The 27,764-nt window shown below is 52.0% G+C and overlaps 1 protein-coding gene across 1 annotated transcript; it reads right to left on the bottom strand.

Annotated features, from left to right (window-relative positions):
- Positions 1 to 319: 319 nt before the first annotated feature.
- On the bottom strand, positions 320 to 27,764 carry Olfml2a (olfactomedin like 2A). Its single transcript, XM_042678698.1, has 8 exons — positions 27,630 to 27,764; positions 20,594 to 20,857; positions 16,419 to 16,526; positions 11,774 to 11,983; positions 9,558 to 9,807; positions 6,267 to 6,512; positions 2,380 to 2,556; positions 320 to 1,235 (listed from the first exon to the last, which is right to left on the bottom strand). The coding sequence occupies exons 1-8, from the start codon at positions 27,747 to 27,749 to the stop codon at positions 631 to 633; spliced, it is 1,980 nt and encodes a 659-aa protein (XP_042534632.1). The 5' UTR covers positions 27,750 to 27,764; the 3' UTR covers positions 320 to 630.

Genomic DNA, 27,764 nt, shown 5'->3' with positions numbered 1-27,764 from the left:
GTGACAGCTGCAGGTGGGCAGCTTCCAGCATCTTCTGTGCAGCTGAGAAATGCACGGCCTGTCATAATAGGACTGAGAGTAGAAAGGGGAGGCGGCTGGTGCTTCTGCTCCGTGGCTAGGTGACAGCTGAGGTCTAGAAAGTGGCCTGACAGGGTACTGGGGGTGTGTGGGTGTGGGTGGCACTGTCCAAAGACAAGGCAAGAAGCTGGGGCATTAACCGGGGGGGGGGGGGGGGGGGGCAAGCCCGGTGCCACCAACAGCTCAGTTGGAACAGGGGCCTGGAGTGGCACCCCACCAGTGCATTGGCCTGGGAAGGGAGAGAGAGGAGAGGGCTGCAGGGGGGGGAGGGCGTGGCCAATCTCATCTGGAGGAAGGGGCTACTGTGAGACACAGCCTGTCTGTGACATGGCCTCCAAGGGAGGCCTGGGTGGATTAGAGGGGTAAATGCTCAAAAAGGCCCTGGCACAGTGCTCTGCCCATGGAGCCAAGTATTACCTGCTTGATACTAGGGGAGCACCATCTTGGCTACTGGCTTCCTCCACCACAGCCCCAGAGGCCCCCGTGAATTGCCACATGGGTCCCCCCCCCCCCCCCCCCCCCCCCCCGCCCACCTCTGTGAGCTCAGGGCCATTAGACCACGAAGTGGAGGGCGTAGGTGAGCTGGTGGCCATTGTCCCAGGCATACAGCACGCGCTCCTTGGGGTTGTAGTCGATCTGCGTGGTGTAGGAGTGCTCGTTGCGGAAGGGCAGCTGCGGGCGCGCGTCGGTGCCCGTGTGCGTGTCGAAGGCGTAGGCCACCTGGCCTTCCGGCTGGTTGTAGGTGTCCACGGCGTACAGGATGCCACACACCAGGAAGCAGTTTCCATAGGAGTTCCGCCGCAGCCTCGTCTTCCACGTGGTCTCCCGGTGCACAGAGAGGTCGCCGGGGTCCAGGCGGCTCAGCACGATCACCTCGGATTGGGCCTCGTCACGGTCATCCACGGCGGGGTAGATGACCCACAGGCCGCTCTCGTCCACAGCAAAGTCAATGTCCGAGTGGCCACGCCACTTCCAAGGGGTGGTGTCCTCGTACACCACATCGGGCAGCAGCGCCCAGGAGGCCACGAAGCGCTGGCGCAGGTCGTACTTGATGATGTTCTTGGTGAAGGCCCGGTTGTAGTAAAAGGCGCCCTGGTACACCACGTGGCCCGTGCCGATCCAGTTGTAGGGCAGCTTGTACATGTTACTCCAGCGGCCTGCCGTGAGAGGGTGTGTAGTCAGATCGGAGCCCACCCCACACACCAACAGACCAGCAAGGGTCTAGAGTGGACCCCAGCCGTGGAGTGACACGGCGAGGATGACTGAGACACAGCCCTGTGCTGCCACAGGACCTTTGCATATGCTGCCCCTTTTGTCATGACTGCCGTTCCTCACTCAATCCACACAGAGAATGCCTGCCTGGTTTTCAGAGCCTTCAGCCACTGTGACCTCCTCCAAGAAGCTTTTTCTGACCTCCCTGGGACTGAGTTGAAGGGTCTTTCTTCTAGCCTCCTATAAGTGTTTGTCTTGGAAAAGGGGCCAAGTTGGGGCTGGCTGCGGAGGAACATTCTTTCTAGGCCATTCTCTGTGACTCCACAGATCTCAGGGTTCTGTTCAAGCTTCTTCACGTGGTGAATACCTGTCCCAGCCCATTCTCTCACCACCCCCCACCATGCCGACAGGCTGCTTCTCATACCAGACCCTCTTCCGGGCTTTCTGCCTAGAATACCACCCTCTCCTCTCCTGCCTGGCTTCTTCCTGCTTTTCCTCCCCAGCTCAGCCCAGAGCTCTACCTCAGCAAAGTCCTCCCTGAGCTCAGGCTGATTATCTCCCAGAGCTCTTTAGTGTGACCCCCATAATGCTGCCTGCCAAATCGTTAACTTTTGTCCTCTATTCCAGATTGTGGGTTTCTGAAGGGCAGTCCCTTTCAGAATGACCCTTCTTCTCCCAGCATGCCCCAGGATCTGATAAACAGTTTGCCCTTCCTTGTGCTAACAGCTGCACCGCGGGCCCTGCCCAGACCTGCAGCTCCGCGAAGGCCTGGGCCTGTTCTCCTGGAACACAGGTAATGCCCCCCCCCTCACGGACTTGGGACAATACGGCAAGTAACACACGAGCCCACTAGAACACGGCGAGCACCCAGCGCTGTCCCTGCATGGCAGGCTGCATTCCTGAGGCTAAGCACGTCCAACTTGTTGGCCGCTGTCCTCCAGTTTCTGGCCCAGGGCCAGCACAAGGTGGGGGTTGGGGGGGCCATGGCTGAACACAGGTAATCACATGACTAAGGAGGGCTGGGTGTCATGGGGGGGCTCTCCCCAGGCTGCCTACAGCTAGCCCCCTTCCCCTGCCCAGGACCCTGACCTTGCTTGAAGTTCTCCAGGTTGCGGAACTCCACCAGGCTGTTTCCATAATAGTAGTTGGTGACGTAGATCCTGTCGTCCCGGGCTGTGGGGTCCTTCATCCAGGCTCCCTCGTGGCGGCCATAGCTGTGATGTCTCACGGGGGGGTCCACAGCCCGCAGGGTGCCCTCACAGCTGCCTGCGGGGAGCAACGGGCGCAGTTTCTGGTACGCAGACTCTCAAGCCAGTGCAATGGCCTTGGGAAGGTGACCAGGATCTTAGATCCCTCTATTTTTTGTTTTTGTGCGTGTACTGGGGCTCGAACTCAGGACCTAGGCACTGTTCCTTAGCTTTTCCAGTCAAGACTGGAGCTCTACCACTTGAACCACAGCACCATTTCAGCTTTTTAGTGGTCAGTTGGAAGAGTCTCACAGACTTTAGTGCCCAGGCTGGCTTCCAAATGTAATCCTCAGCTCTTAGTCTGCTGAATAGTTGGGATTACAAACACCTAGCTAATCGATCTATTTCTCTTTCTTTCTTTTTGTTTTTTTGCCAGTCCTGGGGCTTGAACTCAGGGCCTAGGCACTGTCCCTGAGCTGCTTCTGTTCATGGCTAGCACTCTACCACTTGAGTCACAGCATCACTTCTGGCTTTTTCTGTTTATATGGTACTGAGGCATTGAATCCAGGGCTTCATGCATGCTAGGCAAGCAGCCTACCACTAAGCCACATTCCCAGCCCTCTTTCTTTTTTTCCTCCTTCCCTCCCCCAACCCTCTCTCTCTCTCTCTTTCTTTCCTTTTCTCAGTTTTGGGACTTGAACTCAGGGTCTTGAGCTCTCTTTTGGCTTTTTACTCATGTTCTACCACTTGAGCCATGCCTCCAGTGCTACTTTTTCTGGTTAGTTTGGAAGTGGAATCTTTCAGACTTTTCTGCCTGGGCTGGCATCAAACCATGATCCTCCAGGTCTCAAACTCCTGAGTATTTAAGATTACAGGTGTGAGCCACCAATGCCTGGCCATGAATATATAATTTTAATTTTTCCATTAAAAAAAAAGGGGGCTGGGAAGGTGGCTCAGTGGTAGAGCACTTGCTTTGCATGCATGAGACCCTGGGTTCGATTCCTCAGCACCACATAAGCAAAAAGAAAAAAGCCGGAAGTGGCTCTATGGCTCAAGTGTAGAGCGCTAGCCTTGAGCTGAAGAGCTGAGGGACAGCGCCCAGGCCCAGAGTTCAGGCCCCACGACTGGACCCAAAAAAAAAAAAAAAAAAATCAAAAAAAAAGTCAGGCGGGCAGAGGAGAGTTGGGGGGGTAGGGGGAGGGTAGGATGGGAAGGGGAAACAAAGGAGGAGGCTACAATGCTTGATTATCTTGCCCATTCAATTGTAACCCCTCTGTACAGTATTTTGACAATAAAAAAAATATTGAAAAAAAGAAGTCAGGGGGCTGGGAAGGTGGCTCAGTGGTAGAGCACTTGCCTCACATGCATGAAGCCCTGGGTTCGATTCCTCAGCACCACATAAACAGAAAAAGCCACAAGTGGTAGAGTGCTAGCCTTGTGCAAAAGAAGCTAAGGGATAGTGCCCAGGTCCTGAGTTCAAATCCTAGGACTTGCGCCCACCTCCAAAAAAAAGCTACTTGGCTGCTGGTGGCTCATGCCTGTAATCCTACCTACTCAGGAGGCTCAGAACTGAGGATCATGGTTCAAAACTAGCCTGGTCAGGAAAATCCATGTGACACTTATCTCCAACTAACCACCAGAAAACTAGAAGTGGAGCTGTGGCTCAAAGTGGTAGAACACTAGCCTTGAGCAAAAGAGCTCAGGGACAGTGCCCAGGCCCTGAGTTCAAGCCCCACAACCAACAACAACAACAACAACAACAAAACCATACAGATGTATAGAAATGTCATAATGAGGGTCTGGGAAGGTGGCTCAGTGGTAGAGCACTTGCCTTGCATGCTCAAGGCCCTGGGTTCGATTCCTCAGCACCACATAAGAAAAAAACTGGAAGTGGCGCTGTGGCTCAAGTGGTAGAGCACTAGCCTTGAGCTGAAGAGCTGAGGGACAGTGCCCAGGCCCAGAGTTCAGGCCCCACGACCGGACCCCCCCACACACACAAAAAAAAAAAAAAAGAAAAAAAATGTCATAATGAAGTCCCCTTTTACTCCTGATACATGCTAATAAAAAATGTCTTGCAAAAAATTAAAACCTAAAACTAACAGAATAAAAAAAAATAAAATTCATGGACTGGGAAGGTGGCTCAGTGGTAGAGTGCTCAGTGGTAGAGTGGTAGAGTGCTTGCCTTGCATGCATGAGGCCCCAGCACCACATAAGCAGAAAAATCTGGGGCTGGGAAGGTGGCTCAGTGGTAGAGCGCTTGCCTTGCATGCATGAGGCCCTGGGTTCAATTCCTCAGTACCACATAAGCAGAAAGGAAAAAAAAGAAGTGGCACTGTGGCTCAAGTGGTAGAGTGGTATCCTTGAGCTGAAGAGCTGAGGGGCAGCGCCCAGGTCTAGAGTTCAGGCCCACGACCGGACTACCCCCTCCCCCCCCAAAAAAAAGCAGAAAAATTCGGAAGTCATGCTGTGGCTCAAGTGGTAGAGTGCTAGCCTGAGCTGAAGAGCTGAGGGACAGCGCTCAGGCCCAGAGTTCGAACCTCACAACTGAAAAAAAAAAAAAAAATCCTGCCAGACACTGGTGGCTCACACCTGTAATGCTAGCTACTCAGGAGGCTGAGATCTGAAGATTCTAGTTTGAAGCTAACTAGATCAGGGAAGTCCATGAGACTCTTATCTCCAATTAACCACCAAAAAGCCACAAACAGAGTTGTGGTTCAAGTGGCAGGGCTCTAGCTCAAGGACAGCACCCAGGCCCTGAATTCAAGCTACAGGATCAACACACACACACACACACACACACACACACACACACACACACACACACACACACACATCTTTTAAACAATTCTCTTATGCATAGAAAATGTTGTGGTTGTATTTCTTTGTCTTTGTTTTTCCTTTGCGTGCACAGTCATGCACATATACTTTGCAAAACTGTGATTCTTCTAAATCTATTTTCATGTATCCTGTGTTTTTTCTTCCTCTGAGCAATTTCTCACCTCATTAAATAGCCCTTTTAATGATGTAATTGCTGGGCCCTGCCAGGCCACCCAACAGCTGTGCCCTTTCATTTATTAAATGTCCCTCCCAACGCCAGCCCTTCAGCTTATTTCCAGTTTTCTGACACTAGAAATAGCCTGGAGAGGAACCCCTTCGGCTGCACCTGTCCTCGCGTGGTGGGCGGGTCCTTCAGGAGACGTGTGCGCAAGCGCACCACAGCCGCAGAGGGTCCGAAGGTTTGAGACTACATCACCAAGAACCCTCCAGAAAGACAGATCCAGGATCTACTGAGTAAAAATTCTGTCATGTCACACAAGTAGAAATCACAAATGTGGACATAAAAAGAGCTGGGGAGGTTGGAAGTGTAACTACGTGGTAGAATACTTGCTTTGGCATGCTCAAGGACTTGGGTTCGATTCCTATCACCATAAAACAAAAACCTAACAAAAGCCTGGCACGGGTGGCTCATGCCTATAATCCTAGCTACTTAGAAGGCTGAGGTCTGAGAATCTCTGGTTCTAAGCCAGCCTGTGTAGGAAAGTCTGAGACTCTTATTTCCAATTAACCAGCAAAAAAACGAGAAATTAAGCTGTGGCTCACATGGTAGTGCACTAGCCTTGAGTAAAAAAGGCTTAGGGACAGTGCCCAGCCCCTGGTTCAAACTGTAGTACACACACACACACACACACACACACACACACACACAAAATCCTTAGATCCCGAACAAGCAGACTATGGGCTAGATTTAGCCGTGGGTTGTAGTTTGTCAAACCTGGGAGGCTAACTCACCTTGGCTGTGGTCTTCTGGGCGTGAAGGTGGCTCTGTGGGCGGGGGACTAGTGGTGGGAGCCAGGGTGGTGGAGAGAGCCGTGGTGGTGGTGGCAGGATCTGTGGTGGGGGTGGCAGGGGTGGAGTCTGCCCTCTCTGATACCCTGGGCTCAGCCTCGTCCTGCTCAGCTGAGTTGGGCTCAGGAGGCTTGCTTTCAACCTTGGGCGGCTGCTGTTCCAGCCAGGAAGTGCTCTTGAGGGCGTTGTCTGCAGAGAAATGACCTTGAATTCACCTTGTCTTTGTGCTTATCACCTCACAGCCATGCTGCTACCCGGCTCTTTCCAGGCCATCTAGGTCCTCCCCACATGCTCAAGTGGAAGATGGGCTCCAGGTCCAGCTGCAAATCCACTTCCCACCCCCAGCCCCAGGTGAATTTTTAGGGACCCATCCATCTGGTGTGGTGGGCCTCAGGTTCCACCTCTGTAAAATGGGTGTCAGGGGGCCCCTATGTCAGTGGCACCTCCCCATCTCCACCTCTGCTGGCTGACAAAGAACTTCTGCTAGTGTTTGAACCATCTATGGGTCACACCTGAGCCCCACTTCCTAGCTGGGATGGGTAGGGGATATAGGGACACTCAATGTCACACGACCAGGGGACACAGGCTACTGGTGTCCAGGGAAGGGAGTCTAAGGCAGGCTCTGAAACCTATTGCCCGGAAGCCAGGTGTTCCGTCTCTGTGGGCCTGTCCTCCCTGCAGGAGGCAGCTGTCATTAAGAGCAACAGCAAACTGTCCTAGAAGGTGCTTTGATACCAGTGACAAAGGTGCTGCTTTCCATGGTGGCCCCCCCCAGGGACTGCCAGTCAGCCAAGGGAGGGCCACAGGGATCCCTGGGCTAGAGGAACATGACCTGACGTCTTTTTCTCTCCTGGCTAGGCTCTCCTTTCTTTATCTTGCTCAGGGAAAGTCTTCTCTGTCCCCTTTTTCCCCAGCGCCAGGGCTCCTATGGGAACAAGTCAGGGTGGCCCCCGGCCTCAGCAGCCTGATAGGGAAGAAGGATGGTTCCCACGGGCCTTGCTGGCCGAGGCAGATGCCCACAGCTGTGCCGGGCAGTGGCCCAGACAGGGGTCAGAGGTCTGATGCTGTGGCCAGGCTGAGCTGGCAGGCATCAAGGACCACAGCTGGCACCACAGGCTGCAAGTAGAGCCAAGAAACAAGGGCGCCTTTTCTTCCCCAGTGTTGGGGATCCAATTCAGAGCCTTGGGCGTGCTAAGCAAACGCTCTGCCACTGAGCTGCACTCTCCACCCTTGGTTTTTTGGGTTTTCTTTTTCTCTCTTTCTCTTTCTTTCTTTCTTACCTTCTTTCTTTACTACCTTCTTTCTTTGGTGGTGTTTGCAGTTTGCTTGGCAAACGTTTCACTGCTTGAGACACAACTCCAGCCCTTTCTTGCTCTGTGTTTTCAGATAGGGTTTTCTGTCCCTGCTACCCTGGACCTTGATCCTGTTTGTGCTTCCTGTGAAGCAAGGCTGACAGGCAGCGTCAGCTACCTGAGCTTGCCTCAGAATGGATACTCCTGATCTCTACTCCTAAGCAACTAGTACACCTGGCTTTTGGTTTTGTGAGATGGAGGTGGGGTGTGTGTCTTACTATGTAGCTGAGGCTGGCCTTGAACCTGAGATCCTCCTGTTTCTGCCTCCTGAATGCTGGGATTATTGGTATGTGCCACCACTCAGGTATGCAATAACTCCTGAAGGCCTAACTGTAACTGTTGCACCTTGCTGTCCCCCTGGACACTGCCCCACAGAGGGCTTCACTAGACAAGGTGGGCAGCAAGACCCAGGAAAGGGAAAAGGCTTGGGCTGTCACTTTTGCCAGTGGCTCACACCTATAATCCTAGTACCTAGGAGACTGAGATCTGAGGATTGCAGTTCAAAGCCAGCCCGGGCAGGAAAGTCCATGAGACTCTTATCTCCAATACACCACTAGAAAACTAGAAGTGGCACTGTGGCTTAAGCAGTAGAGCACTTGCCTTGAGCTAAAGAGCTGAGGAACCGACCAAAAAAAAAAAAAAGAAAGAAAGAAAAGAAAAGAACAGTATGGAATCAGTGGCGAAAGTGAAAGTTTTTGGGAGCTTTTGGAGCTATGTTCTCCTGTTTCTCAGTTAATTTCATTGTGGCCTAGCAGGGAGCTTCTAGAAAAATTAGGAGAGTCTAAGCTCTTTGGGGAGATAAGAAATGAAGGCTTCTGGGTGCTGGTGGCTCACGCTTGTAATCCTAGCTACTCAGGAGGCTGAGAACTGAGGATCATGTTCAAAGCTAGCCTGGGCAGGAAAGTTTGTGAGATTCTTGTCTCTGATTAACCACCAGAAAACCGGAAGTGGCGCTGTGGCTTAAAGCGGTAGAGTGCTAGCCTTGAGCAAAAAGTGCTCAGGGACAGTGCCCAGGCCCAGAGTTCAAGCCTCAAGCCCTATAATCAACAACAACAAAAGAGAGACCACACCAACAACAAAGGGGGGAGGTGAAGGGGAGGGAGGAGATAGTTGCTGGAAGCCAGATGCTCAATGGCTCATGTCTATAATCCTAGTTATTCAGGAGGCTGAGACCTGAGGATCAAGGTTCAAATTCAGTCCAGGCAGACAAATTTGAGTGACTCTAATATCCAACTAACCATCAAAATGCTAGAAGTGGCCGGGTGCTGGTGGTTCACACCTATAATCCTAGCTACTCAGGAGGCTGAGATTTGAGGATGAATGTCTAAGCCAGTCCAGGCAAGAAAGTCTGTGAGACTCTTTGAATTAAGCACCCAGAGAGCCAGAAGTAAAGCTGTGGCTCAAGTGACAGAGTGCTAGCCTTGAGCACAAAAGCTTAGAGACTGTGCCCAGGCCCTGAATTCAAGCCCTATAACTGACAAAAAAAGCAAGCAAGGAAGGAAGCAAGAAAGAAAGAAAAAAAGAAAATTGCTGGAAGTGGAGGTGTGACTCAAGTGGTAAAGCTCCAGCCTTGAGGAAAAAAAAGCTAAGCAAATGTGTGAGGTCCCGAGTTCCAATCCCAGTACCAGAGTAAGAAGGAGTAGGAAGAGCGGGGAAGGAGGAGGAGGAAGAATCCAGTTTCACAATCTGGAAAGGAGTGAGTGGCCCTCACATTGGTTCTACCATTTCATCCCAACAACCTGAGTGGGTACTATGTTCCAGACATGGATGAGGTAAGCAATGACGGAGCTGAGCTATGGGCTATGTACAGAGCAGTCCAGGAGATCTGGGAGGCAGCTGTCTCTCAGCCAGGCCCCAATGTTTCCACTCCCCTCCGACTCACCAGCCACGCCCTCTGTTGCCTCTTGCCTGCCTGCCTTGTAGTAGGTAAAACCCCGGATCACCGCCTGCTGTTGGGCCAGGGCCCGGGGCTTGGCTGTGGGCTGGGGGAATCGGCCCTTGGCACTCTCCTTCCTCAATCTCTCCACCTTCAGCAGCTTCTCCTTAGGAGCCTTTGTGAGGACCTTGTCTGCAAAGTTCTTTGGCATACTGTTGTATTTGTTGGTATCCTTGCCTTTCCCTCCAGCTGTGTCCTAGGAGAAAAGAAGAATCACAGACTTGGGGAGCAGCAGAGAGGGTTTTGTGGGGGGTCATGAAAGCTCAGATGTAGGGGCTGGGCGGGGGCTGCTCCAAGCCCTACCTTCCAGGTGCCCATGAAGTGCTCATCTTTCAAACCTTCTCTCAGTGGTTGCATCCATAGTGGGTTTGCCTCAGTTTCCCTACTCCCTTCTCCCTAGTAGATTAGTACATTTGAAGACCAACCTGGTGGGTTGGATTCCTGACCCATTTCCCAATTCCTGTCCACTCCTCCCCTGGGAATAGACAAGGACCAGGTGGCTCTCAGGGAAGGCAACAGAGATCTTCTGGCATCTCTCTGCCGGTGACCACTGCATCCCAGGGTGCCCCAGAACTGTCTCTGTTTTAGCACTGAGAGCTTAGCATTCTGGGAGGTCCCTCAGTCCCATGGCTGATCACCCCACCCCTAGGACATGACGTATCTACTTCATTTCCTATTCAAATGCCTCTGATGCTGGCTTGGCACAGGGATACAGGCCTTGTCTGTCACCCATTGTTAGGCAGAAGCTTTGGCAGATAGGGCACACAGTAGCTGATGGACCATCAGCAAGATTGGTGAGCACCAGCAAAACTGGCATGAGAATGAGCTGGCCACCAGCCCTGGCCAGGGCTAGGCAGTGCCACCTGTAATCACCAACAACCTCTTCACAGTGGGGCAGAGGGCTGGGCTCTACGGACACACAGTGTGGCTTCCAGCCCAACTCAGACACCCTCTCGCCGTGTGACTGCTCTGTTTCTTTATGTGCCAGATGGGCAGGGGTCAGCCCTCCTTCCAGGGGGTCACAGGACTCACTGATGTGACAAGCTTAGAAGAGGAATCCTTACAGTCAGCTCTCTTCTTCTGCCACTCAAGAAAAGCAAGGCTGCTGGCTGTGTTCTGTCCCTTAAGTGACCAGTCAGAGGGGTAGTGATGGGAGTTTGGAACCTGTCCCTATTCTTTTTGCCAAGTCACAATCTCTGGCATGTGTCCACCTGAGGAAGGAACCTTTAAGCCACTTGTCCATGCAGAGATGGCTTCGCTAACCTAGCTGCCCAGTGGGAGGGCCATTTTTGCAGCCAGTCTGGCCTACAGGGGGAATCTTTGCCAAGTCTCACCAAGGTAGGTCATTTGCCATGGGCAGCTCTGTCCACAGTGCTCGGAGCTTGAGGGTGGAACACATGGGTGTTTGCTGCCTAGGTTCTCCACTCAGGCGAAGTGGAGAAGTTGCTGTTCATCTGTAAAGGTCTCCAAAGGCAGTTGGGCACTGGTGGCTCACGTCTATAATCCTAGCTACTCAGGAGGCTGAGATCTGAGGATCGAGGTTCAAAGTCAGCCTAGACAGGAAAGTCTGTACACACTCCAATTAACCACCAGAAAAAACTGGAAGTGGAGCTGTGGCCCAGAGTGGGAGAGCCCTAGCCTTGAGCCAAAGAGCTCAGGGACAGCACCCAGGCCCTGAGTTCAAGCCCCACAACTCCCGCCACCCCCTTCCCCCCACAAGAGTCTCGTGGACTTTCCTACCTGAGCTGGCTTTCAACCATGATCCTCAGATCTCAGCCTCCTGTGTAGCTAGGATTATTAGGCATGAGCCATCACCACTTGTACCCTGTCTATTGCTTGGCAGGCACCAGCCAGGGCCCAACCACATGGGGAAGGCTTGAAGCAGGAGAGCTGGTCTCCCAAGGCCAGGCAGGGAGTCTCATCTCTACAAGCTTGCTTCCAAGTTTGAGAGTTTAGGAATGAGAAAACTGTCAAACATCTTGCTTAGCATCCAGCCCTCTTGGCTGAATCTGCACATCTGTCCTGGTTTTTCATGCTAGCTACACAGCTGTTGTCATCTGCCATGATTCTCTGTTGTGTCTCCCTCCCACCTCTCTAGTCTAACCTTTGCTATGCCCTCAAGTACAGCCACCTTCTGCCTTGTGATCACAGCCAGGCCTTACCTGAGCCTTGCTTCCAGGGCCTGTGGCAGGGGTGGCAGCAGGGGCGGCCGCTGCATCCTTCTGCAGCAGCTGGAGGCCCAGGTTGGCTAACTCCTTCTTGATGCTGAGCATGATGGCTGAGTGGTTCTCGTAACTCTTCATCTGCTCGCTGAGGTGACGCACGCTGTCCTTCACCACCTCGTTCTCCCGACTTAGGTTGGCCTTGATGCTCTGTGGGGCAAGATTCGAGGCCATTCATTGGCCTGCTACCCCCTGAATCGAGTCCCTGAAATTTGACTATCAGCCTGGGTGCCCAGTTGCAGGGATGGGGTTTGCAAAGGCGATTAGCACTGGCGAGGGTGGGTCGAAAAAAGCATGTGCTGGATGACTGAAGTTTTCAATTTTGTTGTTCCCATTTAACAGGCCATGGAATGAAAAATAGGTAATACATTTCTGGAATTATTACTATTATTACTGTAGTTGTTGAGATAGAGTCTTCCTATGTAACCCAGGCTGGTCTTGAATTCTTCCCTTTTATTTTTTTCTCTTTTGGTGCCAGTCCTGGGGGCTTGGACTTTGTGCTGGCCCTGAGCTTTTTTTTTTTTTTTGTCGGTCGTGGGACTTGAGCTCTAGGCCTGGGCACTGTCCCTGAGCTCTTCAGCTCAAGGCTGGTGCTCTACCACTTGAGCCATAGCGCCACTCCCGGTCTTTTCTGTTTGTGTGGTGCTGAAGAATCAAACCCAGGGCCTCCTGCATGCGAGGCAAGCACTCTATGGCTGATCCACCTTCCCAGCCTGGCCCTGAGCTAGTACTCTACCATCTGAGCATAGCTCCATTTCCTGGTCTTAACATTCTTGATGCTCTTGTAAATTCCGGGGTTACAAGTATGCACCACCATATCCAGATTTTACAGGACTAGAATTAAAAGAAATAAAATTTGATCTAAAAAAATATGTCCCTTTCACCTCTGTTTATTTCTCAATGCTGATAATTGTGAATTTTGTTTGTGTATCCTCTAAAGACATTCTGTTCTTTTATAGGGACCAATGTATCTACATATATATCTTTTCCATACTTTGCTACCTTAAAATGATTATATATATATATATATATTTTTGGGCCGGTTGTGGGGGCCTGAACTCTGGGCCTGGGTGCTGTCCCTCAGCTCTTCAGCTCAAGGCTAGCGCTCTACCACTTGAGCCACAGAGCCACTTCCGGCTTTTTCTGCTTATGTGGTGCTGAGGACTCGAACCCAGGGCCTCAGGCATGCAAGGCAAGCGCTCTACCACTGAGCCACCTTCCCAGCCCAAAATGATTATATTTTTGTGGTACTGGGGTTTGAACTTATGGCCTCCTACTTGACCTCCAGTTTAGGACCTCCAGTCCTAAACTCTTTTAGTATTTAGTATAAACGTGTGTGTGTGTGCGTGCATGCGTGCGTGTACACATGCACGCACACTTCTCTGGGTTTGTTGGTTCTGCGGATTGAACTCAGAGCCTGGGTGCTGTCCCAGAGATTTTTGGCTTGAGGCTAGTGCTCTACCACTTGAGCTACAGCTCCACTTCAAGCTTTTTGGTATTTAATTGGAGATAAAAGACTCACTAAGCTGGGTGGTGGTACCTCATGCCTTTAATCCTAACTATCCGAAGGCTGAGATCTGGGGATTGTGGTTCAAATCCAGCCTGGGCAGGAAAGCCAGTGAGACTCTTATTTCCAATTAACCACCAGAAAGCCAGCAGTGGAGCTGTGGTTCAAAGCAGACAAGTGCTAGCCTTGAGCAAAGAAGCTCAGGGACAGCCCCTAAGCCCTGAGTTCAAGCCACATGACTAACAACCATAAAAAGAAGTCTTACAGACTTTCCTGCTGGCTTTGAACCATGAGTCTCAAATCTCAGCCTCCTGAGAAGCTAAGATTACAGGTGTGAGCCACCATTGTCCAGCCCATAAACAGATTTTTTAAAATAAAATACTCAGGCAATGTAGATGCAAGGGAAATCTTTGGAGGATTTTCTGTGGGTGAGTCTCTAGTCCTGGCCCCTCTCCAGGCCCGAAGCTTCCTGCCTTTACTCCAGTAGTGCTTTGGCTCCGCCTCTTACCTTGCTGAGGAGTAGTTTTCTGCCTAGCTTTAGTGGCTCCCACTCCAACCCTGGCTCTATTTCTGCTTCTAAATCTCACTGGGAACAGACATATTCATATTTCTCCTTCTAGGACTCCCCTATTACGTTGGGAACCCCTTTTCCTTTGGCAGGAAGCCTGGGCAGTCTGGTAGGTATTATTTCTAGATTCCTAAGCTGCAGGAGCAGGCCAGGGTTATGTATAAGCCATATGCTTGCTTAGCTTGCCCTCTACCATTTGGACCACACCTCTAGCCAAGCTTATCTGATGTTTGAGATGTGGAAACTCATGCCCAGGTTGGCTTTGAACCACAGTCCTCTAGATCACAGCCTCCTGAGTAGCCTCCTGACCCACCATCACCTGGCTGGGTGAGGGTTCCTTAGTGTAAACCTACTTCTCAGTTGAAACAGGAGACTAGTTAAGTTAGCTGCAGGAAACATCTCTTTGCTGAGAAGCCAGAGACATCCACATCATGAATTCACAGAAGATAACCTAAAATGATTTACATCCAGTCAGCTCTGGAATTTTCATGTTGAGAGGCAGTGAGAAAGAATCGGATTGGAATTTCTGTTCTTCATTTCATGGTTGGATAATCTTCAGTTAGTGATTATTTCTCCGTGCCTTTAAAAGAGGGATTCTAATGATAAGGACACTAACTTGTAAAGTCATTGTAAGACCCAGAAAAGCTGAGGAATACGAAAGTGCACTTTGAGCTGGGCACCAGTGGCTCATGACTGTAATTCCAGCTACTCAGCAGGCTGAGATCTGAGAATTGTGATCCAAAGCCAACCCAAGCAGGAAAGCCTATGAGACTTTTATCTTTAATTAGCCAGCAAAAAGCCAGAAGTGGAGCTGTGCTTCAAGTGGCAGAGTGCTTGCCGTGAGCAAAAAAAGTTCAGAGACAGTGCCCTGAGTTCAAGGCTAGGTGGAAGTCAAAGTATGCAAGAGGTATTTTTGAATCTTAGCCCTACTGAATCTTGCCAGGTGGGAAGCCGGTTTTAGAAGCCTAGTCGATGTGTTGGGGGTGCGTAGCAATAACTCTACCAATGAGGAGCTAGCAGCATCCGCTTGTCCCTAGCTCAAGATATCTCTAGGTATTTTCAGCTGAAATGAGGTACAAATGACCCCTGGCAGACGAGAAAAGAGCTGAGGGAGGCTGGGACTTGCAGATCGCTGTTTGATCTTCTGGGAGGATTTTTTCCATTGGCTGGGGAGCCAGTTCCTCCTGAGTCAGACAGCCTGGCCTCCCTTCCCATTTCCAGGGATAGCAAGAACTTTCTTTCTCTTTTTCTTTTCCCCTCCATAGGGTTATCCTTTGGGAAATAAACCATGTTTAACAAAAACAAAGCACAGATAATGTGAAGCACAAGATAATTAAACAATCATTTTTTCTGTGGCTTCGGAAATCATTTTTGATTTCTCTCAGGCTCAGCATTACGTGCAATGAGTTAGTATTTCCTGAGATTACAGGAGGAAAGGTCAAAGCAGGATGGCTTTGGGGGCAGCAACGGGAGCGCTGGGCAGACACAGGAAGCCTTGGTACTTAGCTTCCCCAGCTGGCACGGGCTCAACCAATAGGAGGGACTCACTGATTGTCAAAGCCACTGCAACCCCAGCTTCGGGCTCCATGGGGCTTTATCTCCCACCCTGGGGCACAGGATGCCCAGGTGCCCCCTCCCTCTGCAAAGGAAGCTGGGAAAGGAAGTCCCCACGCCTGCTCCAGGCAGCTGTAGATTTGCAGTTCTCTAGTGACTTAGCAGGGGCCGGATGCAGGAAATGGGTGGAGGCCAGGCAGTGCCAGCATTGGAAAGCCTTGAACCTGCAGCCTGAGCATCCAGCATTGCCCAACTGTCCCTGTACAAAACCAGCAGTCTAGTCTGTCTCCTCACAGGTGGTACCAGGACTGTTGGGTTGTTCTGAGCCTGTTCCAAGGCTCTGACCACCCCTGTCACACAGCACCTACTCACAGCCAATACGGTCACGGTATTTTCTGTGCATGGTGTCACCTCTACGTTGTACAGCATGGACCCGGATCCTAGTGGGTCAAGAACAACTAGCTGGGGCTGGGAAGATAGCTCAGTGGTAGAGCGCTTGCCTTGCATGCCAGAGGCCCTGGGTTCGATTCCTCAGCACCACATAAGCAAAAAGAAAAAAGCCGGAAGTGGCGCTGTGGCTCAAGTGGTAGAGCGCTAGCCTTGAGCTGAAGAGCTGAGGGACAGCGCCCAGGCCCAGAGTTCAGGCCCCACGACCGGACCCAAAAAAAAAAAAAGAACAACTAGCTCCTTCTGCACCCTTTTATACAACCAGCAGGTGCCTCAGTTTCTCCACTCAGCCTTCCCAGTTTCCTCATGCCTTTAAGCTCCAGTCAGACCTCTTTCCCAAAGGCTGGATCTTGTGGCCTGCATGTCCCTCCCTCAGCTCCCCCAGCACCAGTCTTGCTTCCAGTAGCCCCAGGGTCAACCAGAGTGGCCCAGGCCCCTTCAGGTGCAGCCAGCGGAGCACAATCCCTGGGGGTGGGGTGGGGGTGGGGAGACAGGGAGGGCAGCCTTACCTCCTCCAGTGTGTTCATCTGGGAGGCCACCTTGTGGACGTAGGCATGCACCTTCATCAGATCCATGCTGTACAGGGCGCCCTCCAGGAGATCCACCATGGACTGCAGCTGGGGGATGGCATGAGGGCAGTTAGGTGGGATGGGAAAGTACAAAAGGAGCCCCACAGCAGTGATGAACTCCCAATTCCCAGAGCCTCAGAATGGCCTGCTTGGGCCTCAGTGCTCACTAGTCCAAGTCTGCTCCTAGTCATGGGCACAGCATTCATTCATTCGTTTGTTCATTTGAAGACTGGAGAGGAACCTAGAGTCTCACATATGCTAGGCAAGTGCTCTGAGACACACATCCTGCAGAGATTCTAGATTTTGGTCACTGGTCATGCAAGGCACATGGGGGCTGGGGGCTTTTGTTCCACTTAATTCTTGTGACAACCCCGTGAATCATGTAGGGGACACTGAGGACTGGTCCAGGTCCCCTAGGCTCCACTCCTCTGCCCATTCTTGGCTTCTGTGTAATTCCCTTTGAATATATTTGTATTGAGGGTAGGCACTCAATAATTCTAGCTACTCAGGAGGCTAAGGTCTGAGGATCATGGTTCAAAGCCGGCCTGTGCATGAAAACCCATGAACCACTTATATACAATTAACCAGCAAAACAAAACAAAACAAACAAAAAACAGACATAGAGGTGTGGCTCAAGTGGTAGAGCAACAGCCTTGAGTGGAAAAAGCAACTAAGCAAGTGCCAAGTCCCTGGGGTCAAGTCCCAGTACCAGCACACACACACTCAAATTGAATTAATTTGTATCGACAGGGTCATTGTACATGCTTATGCAGAACAGTGTGACATTCTAGAAGGTGGGTGTGTTGTGCAGTAAAACAGTCAGAGAAACTGCAACAGTCATCACCACAAACATTTGCCAATTCCTTTGTATTGGCAACACTTAACATCCTCTCTACTAGACTGTGAAATAGACAATCACTGCCAGCCATGGTTACCCTATGGCGCTACAGATGTCAACTTACACCTCCTGTCAGGTGCTGGTGGCTCACATTTGTAATCCTGGCTATTCAGGAGGCTGAGCTCTGAGGATAATGGTTCAAAGACAGCTTGGGTAGGAAAGTCTGTGAAACTTTTTTTAAATTTTCTTCCAGTCTTAGGTCTTGAACTCAAGGCCTGGGCACTGCCCCTGATCTTCTTTTGCTCAAGGCTAGCACTCTACCACTTGAACCACAGCACCACTTCTGCCTTTTTCTGTGTATGTGGTACTGAGGAACTGAACCCAGGGCTTCATACATGCTAGGCAAGCACTCTACCACCAAGCCACCTTCCCAGCCCCTCTGTGAGACTGTTAACCATGAAAAAGCTGGAAGTGGAGCTGTAGCTGAAGCAGTAGAGTGCTGGCTTTGAGCACAAAAGCTTAGGGACAGTGCCTATGCCCAGAGTTCAAGCACCAGGATGGACACAAAAAAGTTCACCTCCTCCCTGACTGCCTTTCCTACCTGCTAAGTGGCCTCTCTCCCTCCCCAGGTGCCTTGCTGGTGAATGACTTTATAGAGCTTGGGCATCTATGCTGGGAGCAGCCTTGAGGCATGACAGAGAGGCTTGGGCATCCACAAGCCTAGCTGCCTGGTCCCAGGGGAAGTTATCACCATCCCCTCTCTAAAGCTCACATGGGATCTGGCAGAGGCTGGGCCTTGGCCTGAGGCCACCTCCTAACTGGGCATCCGTCTCTGGGCCCTTCCGCTCTCACTTCCGTACAGTTTCTCTGGAACTCTCTCATAGTGAATTACTGCCTTCCTTCCAGGCCTGCTTCTAGTGCCTGGCCAGACTCAAAGCATTGACTACTTTTATGTTTGCTTGATAGGTTGCATGTTTTGCTCACAGAGGTGAAGTGACGAACCCAAAGTCTTCAGCATTTAATGGTAGAGCCCAGAGCAGAGATCAGATCAGTATAAATGGAAATCTCTCTCTCTTTATTTATTTATTCATTAACTGCATTTTTTTTTTGTCTTTTCTTTTTTGATACTAGGGATTGAACCCAGGACATTGCACTTGCTAGGCAAGCACTTTGCCACCGAGCTACATCCCAGCCCTCTTTTTTTATTTTTTATTTTGTCGGTCATGGGGCTTGAACTCTGGGCTTGGGCGCTGTCCCTGTGCTCTTCAGCTCAAGGCGAGCACTCTACCACTTGAGCTACAGCGCCACTTCTGGTTTTCTAGTGGTTTATTGGAGATAAGAATCTCACGGACTTTCCTGCCTAGGCTGGCTTTGAACCGCAATCCTCAGATCTCAACCTCCTGGGTAGCCAGGATTACAGGCATGAGCCACCAACATCCAACTTGTGTGTGTGTGTGTGGTATTAAGGCTTGAACACAGGGCCTGACTAATGTCTCTAAGCTTTTGCTCAAGGATAGCGCTCTATCACTTGAACTATAGCTCCACTTACAGCTTTTTGGTGGTTAATTGGAGATAGGAGTCTCACGGACATTCCTGTCTGGGCTCAAACCCTGATCCTTAAATCTGGCCACCTGAGTAGCTAAGATTACTCTCATGAGACACCAGTGCCTGCCAACTTAATTGTTTTTTTCAGTCTTTCCTATCACACTTTATCAATCCTGTTTCGAGTACTAAGGGGAAAACAGAGGCAAAGAGATGGGAAGGGACTGGCACAACAGGGCAGTGGCACAGTCTGGAGCAGGTGCTGGGCCCAAGATTAGCCCAGGGCTCTGTCCTGCAGCTGTCTCTCTCCTCCTCTGTCACCTCCTCAAGATGACATTCTCTACAGATGACCAACATGCCAGTAGAATGCCAAGTAGGCACAGGGAAGGACGTTCTCTGGCATATTCCTTCCCTCTTGGCCTCATTGGCCTGCAGCCTTTCTCAAGGGCCTGCGGAAGCCGGTGCTCTGCTCTGGTTCTTTCTAGCCAGCTGTTTCTCAGTTTTACTCCAATTTCCCAGGAGTTTTCAAAATGTTCAAGGCAGGAAATTTTTCTCTGAGCAGAAGCCGAGCTCTCCAACAGACAAGAAGGTGAAAGACGCTACTGGAATCAGAGGTAGGACTCACGGAGTCTTCCTTGCTCCCCCACCACCTTGCCCCAGCCCTGAGGGGCTCCAGGGGTAGCTTTGGAGCTCTGTGCAGTGCAGTTTGAGACTCCAGCCTCCGTTTTTTTCTCTGTGAAATGGAGGTATGGTAGGGAGGGTAACATCTGGGGCAGAGCTCAGCACAGAGCCACTGAGCCCCGGCGATCAGCCCTGGCTGATCCCCGCTGAGGCTTTGATGAGGGTTTCTCCCACGCTGGCTAAGTTCCTGTGGCTGCCCACTGCACAGACGTGGGCTTGGCATTTGAACCCTCCCTGGTATAGCCTGACCACCCTCTTTGGGCCCAGCAGATGTTTATTCTGGGACAGACACTAAGGTCTGTGATAGCAAGATGGCAGAGAGAGTTTAAGTCCCTGAGTTCAAGTCCCAGGACTGCACATGCACACACACAATGTGGCCTACAGGGGCTGCTTAGACATGAGAAAAGCTCTACTTAAAATAATGAAATGTAGAGCTGGGAATATGGCTTAGTGGTAGAGTGCGTGCCTAGCATGCACGGAGCCATGGGTTCGATTCCTCAGCATCACATACACAGAAAATGCCAGAAGTGTTACTGTGGCTTAAGTGGTAGAGTGCTAGCCTTGAGCAAAAGAAGCTCAGGGACAGTGCCCAGGCCCTGAGTTCAAGCCTCAGAACTGGCAAAAATAAATAAACTGCCAGGCACTTGTGGCTCACAGTTCAAAGCCAGCCAAGGCAGGAAAGTCCGTGAGACTCATCTCCAATTAACCACCAGAAAACCAGAAGTGACAGAGTGCTCGCCTTGAGCTGAAGAGCTGAGAGGGGACAGCACCCAGGCTTAGAGTTCAAGCCCCACAACAGACAAAACAAACAAACAAAACAAATGAAGAAATAAAAACAAATAAAGTGCACATGGCTGCAAGCAAGTGAAATGGTTGGGGGTAAGTTTAATATGGGAAAAATCCAGGATAGCTGGTAAAACACCAAAGGCTGCAGTGTGATATAACTTGCTCAGTGAGCGACGGGCCTCAGTCTTCGGACCTGTGGAATGGGCCCGCAGGAGCCTGGGGGGAGGCTGACAGCAAGTCCAGCTGGCATAAGCTCACCCCAGCTTACCTTGAGGAGCTCAGGCGCCTGCTTTTTGAGTTTCTCCATCTTCCACTCATTCTCACAGGGGTTGAGCGAGGAGGGCGGCGCGGTGCAGGAGCAGCGGCAGTCGGCCCCGGAGCTCACGGTCTCCACAGTGTAGAAGTCCTCCACCCTTGCGCGCCCGTTGCGCACCCGGCTGCAGGCATCCTTGCTCAGTGGCCGCATGATGCACTTGCAGCGGCAGTCGGAGCCCTCTGATGTCATCCGCACCTGGTCCAAGTCCCCAAACACCTGCGGGGGGGTGGGGGGGAAAGGAACTCCAATGAGATGTGGGCCAGGCAGAATTCAGCCTGGATGGTCTGGTGGGGTGGGTGGTAGAGACTAGAGAAGTCCTTAGAGAGAAAATATACTTATTTTCTTATTCTTATATTATTATACTACCTCAATGAGCAAAACAGAATTGCTGTATGATCCAGCAATTCTGTATCCAAACCAAGACTAGTGTGTGAATGTTCATAGCAGTGTTATTGGTAATATTCACTAGGTGAAAACAACCCATACAAAAACTAAACAGTGGGGGGCTGGGAAGGTGGCTCAGTGGTAGAGCACTTGCCTTGCATGCCTGAGGCCCTGGGTTCGATTCCTCAGCACCACATAAGCAAAAAGAAAAAAAGCCGGAAGTGGTGCTGTGGCTCAAGTGGTAGAGCGCTAGCCTTGAGCTGAAGAGCTGAGGGACAGCGTCCAGGCCCAGAGTTCAGGCCCCACGACCGGACCCAAAAAAAAAAAAACCAAAAAAAACTAAACAGTGGTGGCAGGCAGATACAATGAAATATTACTCTGCCATCAAAAAGAGTGGAGTAGCTGGGGCGAGGCTGAGATCTGGGGATCGTGGTTCGAAGCCAACCCGGGTAGAAAAGTCCATAAGACTCTTACCTCCAATTATCCATCTAAAAGCTATAGCTCAAGTGGTAGAGCACTTGAACAAAAAAGCTGAGGAACAGTGACTAGACCCTCACTTCAAGCCCCAGGACCAGCACTAAAAAAAAACAAGAAGTGGGGCTGGGAAGGTGGCTCAGTGGTACAGCACTTGCCTTGCATGCCTAAGGCCCTGGGTTCGATTCCTCAGTCCCACATAAGAAAAAAGCCGGAAGTGGTATTGTGGCTCAAGTGGTAGAGCGCTAGCCTTGAGCTGAAGAGCTGAGGGACAGCGCCCAGGCCCAGAGTTCAGGCCCCATGTCTGGACCAAAAACAAAAAACAAAAAACAAGGAGTGGAGTAATGATTTCATGCTGCAACATGGATAAAATTTTAAAGCATTATACTCTGGAAGAAGCCAGCCACAAAAGTTTTCATAGTGTATGTTATTTACCTGAAATATTCAGAATGGGCAAATCCACAAAGACAGAATAGAAGGCATTGGGGGGGAGGGAAGGAGAGTGATTGTTTAATGGTTACAAGGTGTCTTTGGAGGGGTAATACAAATGTTCTGGAACTAGATAGTGCAACATTGTGGATTGTAACAAATGTCACTTTAAAATGGTAGAGTGGGAATCCGGCACCAGTGACTCACACCTGTGATCCTAGATACTCAGGAGGCTGAGATCCAGGGATCGAGGTGTGAAGCCAGCAGGAGCAGGAAAGTCTGTGAGATGCTTATCTCCAATAAACCACTCAGAAAAAGCCAGAAGTGGAGCTGTGGCTCAAGTGGTAAAGCACTAGTGTTGAGCAAGAGAAGCTCAGGGACAATGGCCAGGCCTTGACTTCAAGTCCCAAGACTGGTAAAAAACAAAAACAACAACGACAAAAAAAAACCCATAAAATAAAATTTTAAAAAATGTAGAGTGAGGCTGGGCATGGTGGCATACTCCTGTGACTCCTGCTATTCAGGAGGCAGAGATAGGAGGATCGTGATTCTAAGACGAACTTGGGCAGTTAGTGCCTGTCTGAAAAATAAATGAAAACAAAAAGGCTGGAGGTGTAGCTTAAGTAGTACAGGCATTTGTTAGGCAAATGTGAGCCCTGAGTTCAAAATCCCAGTAGTGCAAAAAATATAAAAATAAAGAAGTTAGAGTGAGTACAGAAGTATGTCTACAATCCCTGCAACAAGAAGCAGGCTGACTGCTTGGGCTTAGTAGCTAGCCTGGGCAGCTGGGCAAGATCCTATCTCAAGAAAAGAAAAACACAAAGCAACAAAGTCCCCAAAACAAACAGTGGCAGTTTTCAAATGTACTCCTTTAATATAACAAACATGGGAGCTGAGTGCCGGTGGCTCAAGCCTGTAACCCTAGCTACTCAGGAGGCTGAGATCTGAGGAACTAGGTTTGAAGCCAATTTGGGCTGGCAGGAAAAGTCCAGGAGACTCTTAACTCCAATTAATGACCAAAAAAAGTGGGAAGTAGCCCTGTGGCTCAAGTAGTAAAGTGCTAAAGTCCTAAGGGAAAGAAGCTTAGGAGGCAGTGTCCAGGCCCTGAATTCAAGCCTCAGGACTTGCATCAAAAAAAAAGAAAAGAAGGAAGGAAGGAAGGAGAGAGGAAGATGCTTGGCTGTTAAGAGTTTGGGTCTGACATGTTTCCCGAAGGCTCACATGCTGAAGGCCCATCTGCCATCTGATGGGCTAGGGAAGAGTCTGCCCTGCCCAATGGATTAACCCACTCTTGCACTCATAATCTGATGGCATTATTGGGAGGTGGTGGAAGCTAGGAGCTGGGGCCTGGTTGGAGGATGAGGCCACTGAGGGTATGTTCCAGAGTATATGTTACCCCTGGTCCTTTCCTCTTCCTTTCTCTCTGCTTTCTGTCCGCTGCCAGGAGCCAGGTGAGCAGCTTTCCTCCAACAGGCCCCTCTGCTGTGCTGCTCTGCTTCACAAGGACTGGGAAGCAATGGAGCCAAGGAACCTTGGACGGACACCTCCATCACCCTGAGCTAGCTACATAAGCCTGAAGTTGATTTTCTCAGAGATTTGTCACAGCAGAGGGGAAAAGCTGACTAACCCCCAGAAGGGTTTTGAGCAGGGATGGATCATAGCCCTGGAAGCTGGTTGGGAGGGAGGGGTGGCGGGGGTGGTGTGGATGGATGGAAAGACAGCAATATCTATCTATATTGCAGCTGTTATGATCATGATTTGAAATCCTGAAAGGGGGAAGAGCTGTTTTTCCATGTGGATGCAGTATTAGCTGTTTGGGGGTGGGGGTAGTGTTTGTTTTTTCTCTTCTATTTTTAGCAGCATCCTACAGATGAGGAAACAGCCCTGGATTCAGCAACTGAGTGGCTGCAGAGCAGCAGCCCAGAGCCTTCCTGCCTTCTCTACAGCCTTGAGGGGGCAGGAGACAGTGGTGGTGGGGGAAGCTGGGGGTGGGGGTTCCTGGGAACCAGTCCTCTGTCCTGGTGGTCTGCAGGTGGAATGTTCTTTAAGAACTGTGGGCCGATTCTCCCCTGCCAGCCACATTTAGGGACTCATGGGCCTTCTCACTCTGCTTTGCTGGGAACCCAGAAGTGCCCAGTGTGCCAGTGCCCTCTGTGAGCTCTCTCTTGGGGACCCACCGGGACTCTCCCCCCACCCCCACCAGCAGCGGCCTCCACCTCAGACCTCTACATTCCTTCCCTCCTCTTCCGATGAGGTGCTATGTCCTGATGGGGGCAGCCAAGGCCCTGACACAAGCCAGGAGTCCGGGCTAGGCCTCGGCTGGCAGCCCCAGCTGTCAGGAGCGGGGGGGGGGGGGGGGGGGGGGGGGGGGGGGGGGGGGGGGGGGGGGGGGGGCAGCCAGCACCCATCCTCCTGGGCCTCTGTAACCTCAGGGGCTGGCCTGGACGCAGCAGGGGTCCCAGTGGAGAAGAGCCAGGCCCAGCTCTAATCTCAGCCCCCATGCCTCCTCCCTGTGTGCCATGATCCCATTGAGCCTCAGCGGACTCCTCTGTGTGTGTGTGTGTGTGTGTGTGTGTGTGTGTGTGTGTGTGTGTGTGAGAGAGAGAGACAGAGACAGAGACAGAGACAGTGAGACAGTGCAGACTCTGAAAATACTAAATTACTTTGCTCCCCAGGCAGTATGTGCTGCTGAAGACCGCCCTCCTTCACACTTCATTGTCTTTTTTTGCCTTTGATATGACCTCTCTTGGATCAGAGAAGGCCAGAATTTTGCACAGGTCACATAGCACACAACCTGATTCCAAAGTTTGGTTTACATGGTTTCCCTCTCATGAACACCTTTGGCCTTGGTCTGAAGGCTGGAGCTGCTATCAAGCAACCCAAATTTATCTTCTTCCCAAACCTGTGTCCTCCTACCCACCTGAATAAAACGGAGTCCTCATTCTAAGTATCTCCTCCCTCTGTCCCCTGATGGTCCCTCCACAGCCCAGTCCTACGTTGGACCAACAGTAACTGCTGCCTGGACAACCAGTTGAATGGCTTTCCTCTCTGGCGAGGTGCTGGTGGCTCACACCTGTAATCCTTGCTACTCAGGAGGCTGAGATCTGAGGCTTGAGGTTCAAAGTCAGCTGGACAGAAAAGCCTGTAAGACTCTTATCTCTAATTACTCACCAAAATCCTCAGTACTAGTACTAGTACCAGATAAATAAAGTCAGAAAACACTAGCACTCTGGGATGGACTCTTGGTTTCCTCAGGAGTGTATCTGAGCAGCTCAGGGTGATTCTTGAGTGTTCCGGGTCTGTCTGAAGGGGTTGGAGGGGCCTCCCAGTGTTGGCAGGAGGGTGGTGTCAGATTCTGAATGTAAGTGCTGGGTGCAGGGTGTGGCACACAGGCTGCTTCTCAGGGTTTTATTCTGGGGTCCCAGCCAAAGAGGGGACAGGACAAGGCCTTCCTGCAGAGAGCCGGTGGGCTCTGGTGAAATCTGGCCCGGCCTGGTGCTCTGTGGGACGGAGGAAGACTCATGCCCTGAGCTCCAGTCCAGGAGCCTGCTTTCAATTATACCCACAAGCGGAAACTGCGGGGAGCAGGCACAGCAACACCTAAGCCCCCGGGACAGGCAGGCCTGGAACATCTGACTGGCTTAGGACACAACAGCGCCGGTCGGTCTCCACCCCCTCCCGCCCCTTGCCCGGCTCCCCCAGGCCTCCACCTTCTCTCTAAGGCTCTTTCCCCAGGCTTGGAGGCATGCAGGAAATGAGGAACCATCAGTCCTTTCACAGATGGGAAAAATGAGATAGCCCCAGGGTGTGTGTAGGGGGCATTGGTGCCATACCTGGATGTTTGTCCATCCACACCTCCAACCTCCAGCTGTTCAACCTTCCAGAAATAACCAGGGCAGCTGGGAGCTACCTTTAGGCAACTTCCCTCCCCCCCCCCCCCCCCCCACTAGAAAAATCACTTCCTTAGAAGGAAGCTTCAAATCCTTTTTTGGAGCATGCTGGGCATAAACACCAACTTAAAACACCATAAGCAAGGGGTGGAGGAGACCCTAAGGCGAGCTACCCATGCGTCCCTGAGGGACAGGACAGGAGAGGAGAACAAGAAGGGGGGGGGGGGACACGTAACTTAACCCCTTAGAGCCCCAGATCCACGTCAAACTCCCAGCTGCCCCTCTACCCAGCCCAGGGTGGGCTTGGAGAGGACGAAGCGGGTGGTTACTGGGAGAGACTAAGTGATAATGAAAACAGTTCTGTTTTCTGAGTCTGGCTGGGCTAAGGAATGCAGAGTAAATGCACCCATCACTTGATTTTTATTTTTCCCAGCTGGCTGAAAGGGCGCAAGGGTGAGTGAGTGTGAGTGTGTGCGTGTGTGTGTGCTGAGTTCCCCAGATCCTGCATCCTCCCTACCCCACCAGCCCCAGCTTGTCCTGGAACCAACTAAATACATCCCCCCCCCCCCACACACACACCTAGCAAGTGTTTGGCTGACAAGAGGTTGGGTTTTCTTTGTCTTTGCTTTGTTTTGGATGTGAGCCCTTTGCACAATCCAGAGGATGCCTGAGACTACCATCCCCCCCTCTTCTACCCCCCCAACCCCCTCCACCAGCCACAACGGAAAGGCAAGAGGTGACGGGTCAGGGGTCAGGCCAGCTGGGATTTTTCGGCTCACTTGCGCTCCTACCTGGGCCAAATGGACCTAAAGGGTCCAATACGGCAGGGAAATCAGGGGACGAAGTTCTTCCAGAGAGGGGAACGGCAGCCCAGAGACAGGCAGTGATTTGCCCAGCAGGCTGCCTCACCCTGTGCTCTTCACTGGCCTCCAGGCTCAACTTTCATCAGGTCATCTCTGACAGACACCGCGAAGGGACGGCTCCCTGCTCGGTCTGCCCGCCTGCTGGCTGGATCCTCTTTCATTCTGTGTCGCACACCCGCTCAGGACCCCGGGGATGAGACTCCATCAGCACCGCGCCGTTTGCTGGGGGACCTACTCTGTGCCAGGCTTTTGATGCTGAACCTCTCGCAGGCACAGCCTCCCGAGGGTGGAGAGGAGGTGGGAAACCACCATTCCCCGCAGGTCTGCGGGCGGAGGGATGGCGGCGCGGAGAGGCCGGGCACCGGCAGAGGCGGCTGAGCCATCTGAACTCAGGTCGGCGCGACCAGGGATCAGCTCCTCCTGGCCACAGCAGAGGCCGGCGCAGGCCACCTCTGGGGACACCTGGTCCTCCAGGACACCGGAGGCCAGGCGAGCACAGACGGGCTCATCGGGGTCCCGTCCCCGGCCCGAAAGCCCCAGCCCCAAGCCTACTGCAAACCTGGGGGGGGGGGGGGGAGGAACCGCTGGGCAGCCGCTGCCCCACGTGGTCAGCGCCCCGTGTCCCCCCTCCCCGGTCCCCGCGCCCCGGTGAGCTCTCTCGGGGCCCCGCGCTTTAGTACCGATCCGCCCCCGGAGCCCCTTCCCCAGTCTCAAGCACCTCGTTCATCTCCAGTGCTTCTTCCCGCACACCCCCCTCGACCACGCTCCTGATCCCCGGGGCTTTCAGGCTTTGAGTCCTAGATCCGATCGCTCCTTCTCCAGAGCCTCAGTTTCCCTCCGGGTGCACCCTCGAGGGCCCGCACAAGCCCAACCCACCCCCCCCCCGCCAGCCACAGCGCCCCCTGGCGTCGGGCTCCGCCGCGCAGGTCCGAGCCGCGCGCGCCTCACCTTAGTATCAGCGCGCGCGGGGCCCGCCTGCAACAGCGGCAGCAGCAGCAGCAGCAGCGGCAGCGGCGGCGGACGTCCGGCCCGTGGCGCGGGTCGGGGTAGGAAGCCGGGCACTGCCATGGCGCGACGGGCACG

Source organism: Dipodomys spectabilis, unplaced genomic scaffold, assembly GCF_019054845.1.
Source record: "Dipodomys spectabilis isolate Male_0828 unplaced genomic scaffold, ASM1905484v1 ptg000046l, whole genome shotgun sequence".
Taxonomy (NCBI): Eukaryota; Metazoa; Chordata; class Mammalia; order Rodentia; family Heteromyidae; genus Dipodomys; species Dipodomys spectabilis.
The sequence above is the reverse complement of the archived record's forward strand: the minus strand, read 5'-3'. Positions and strand labels throughout refer to the sequence as shown.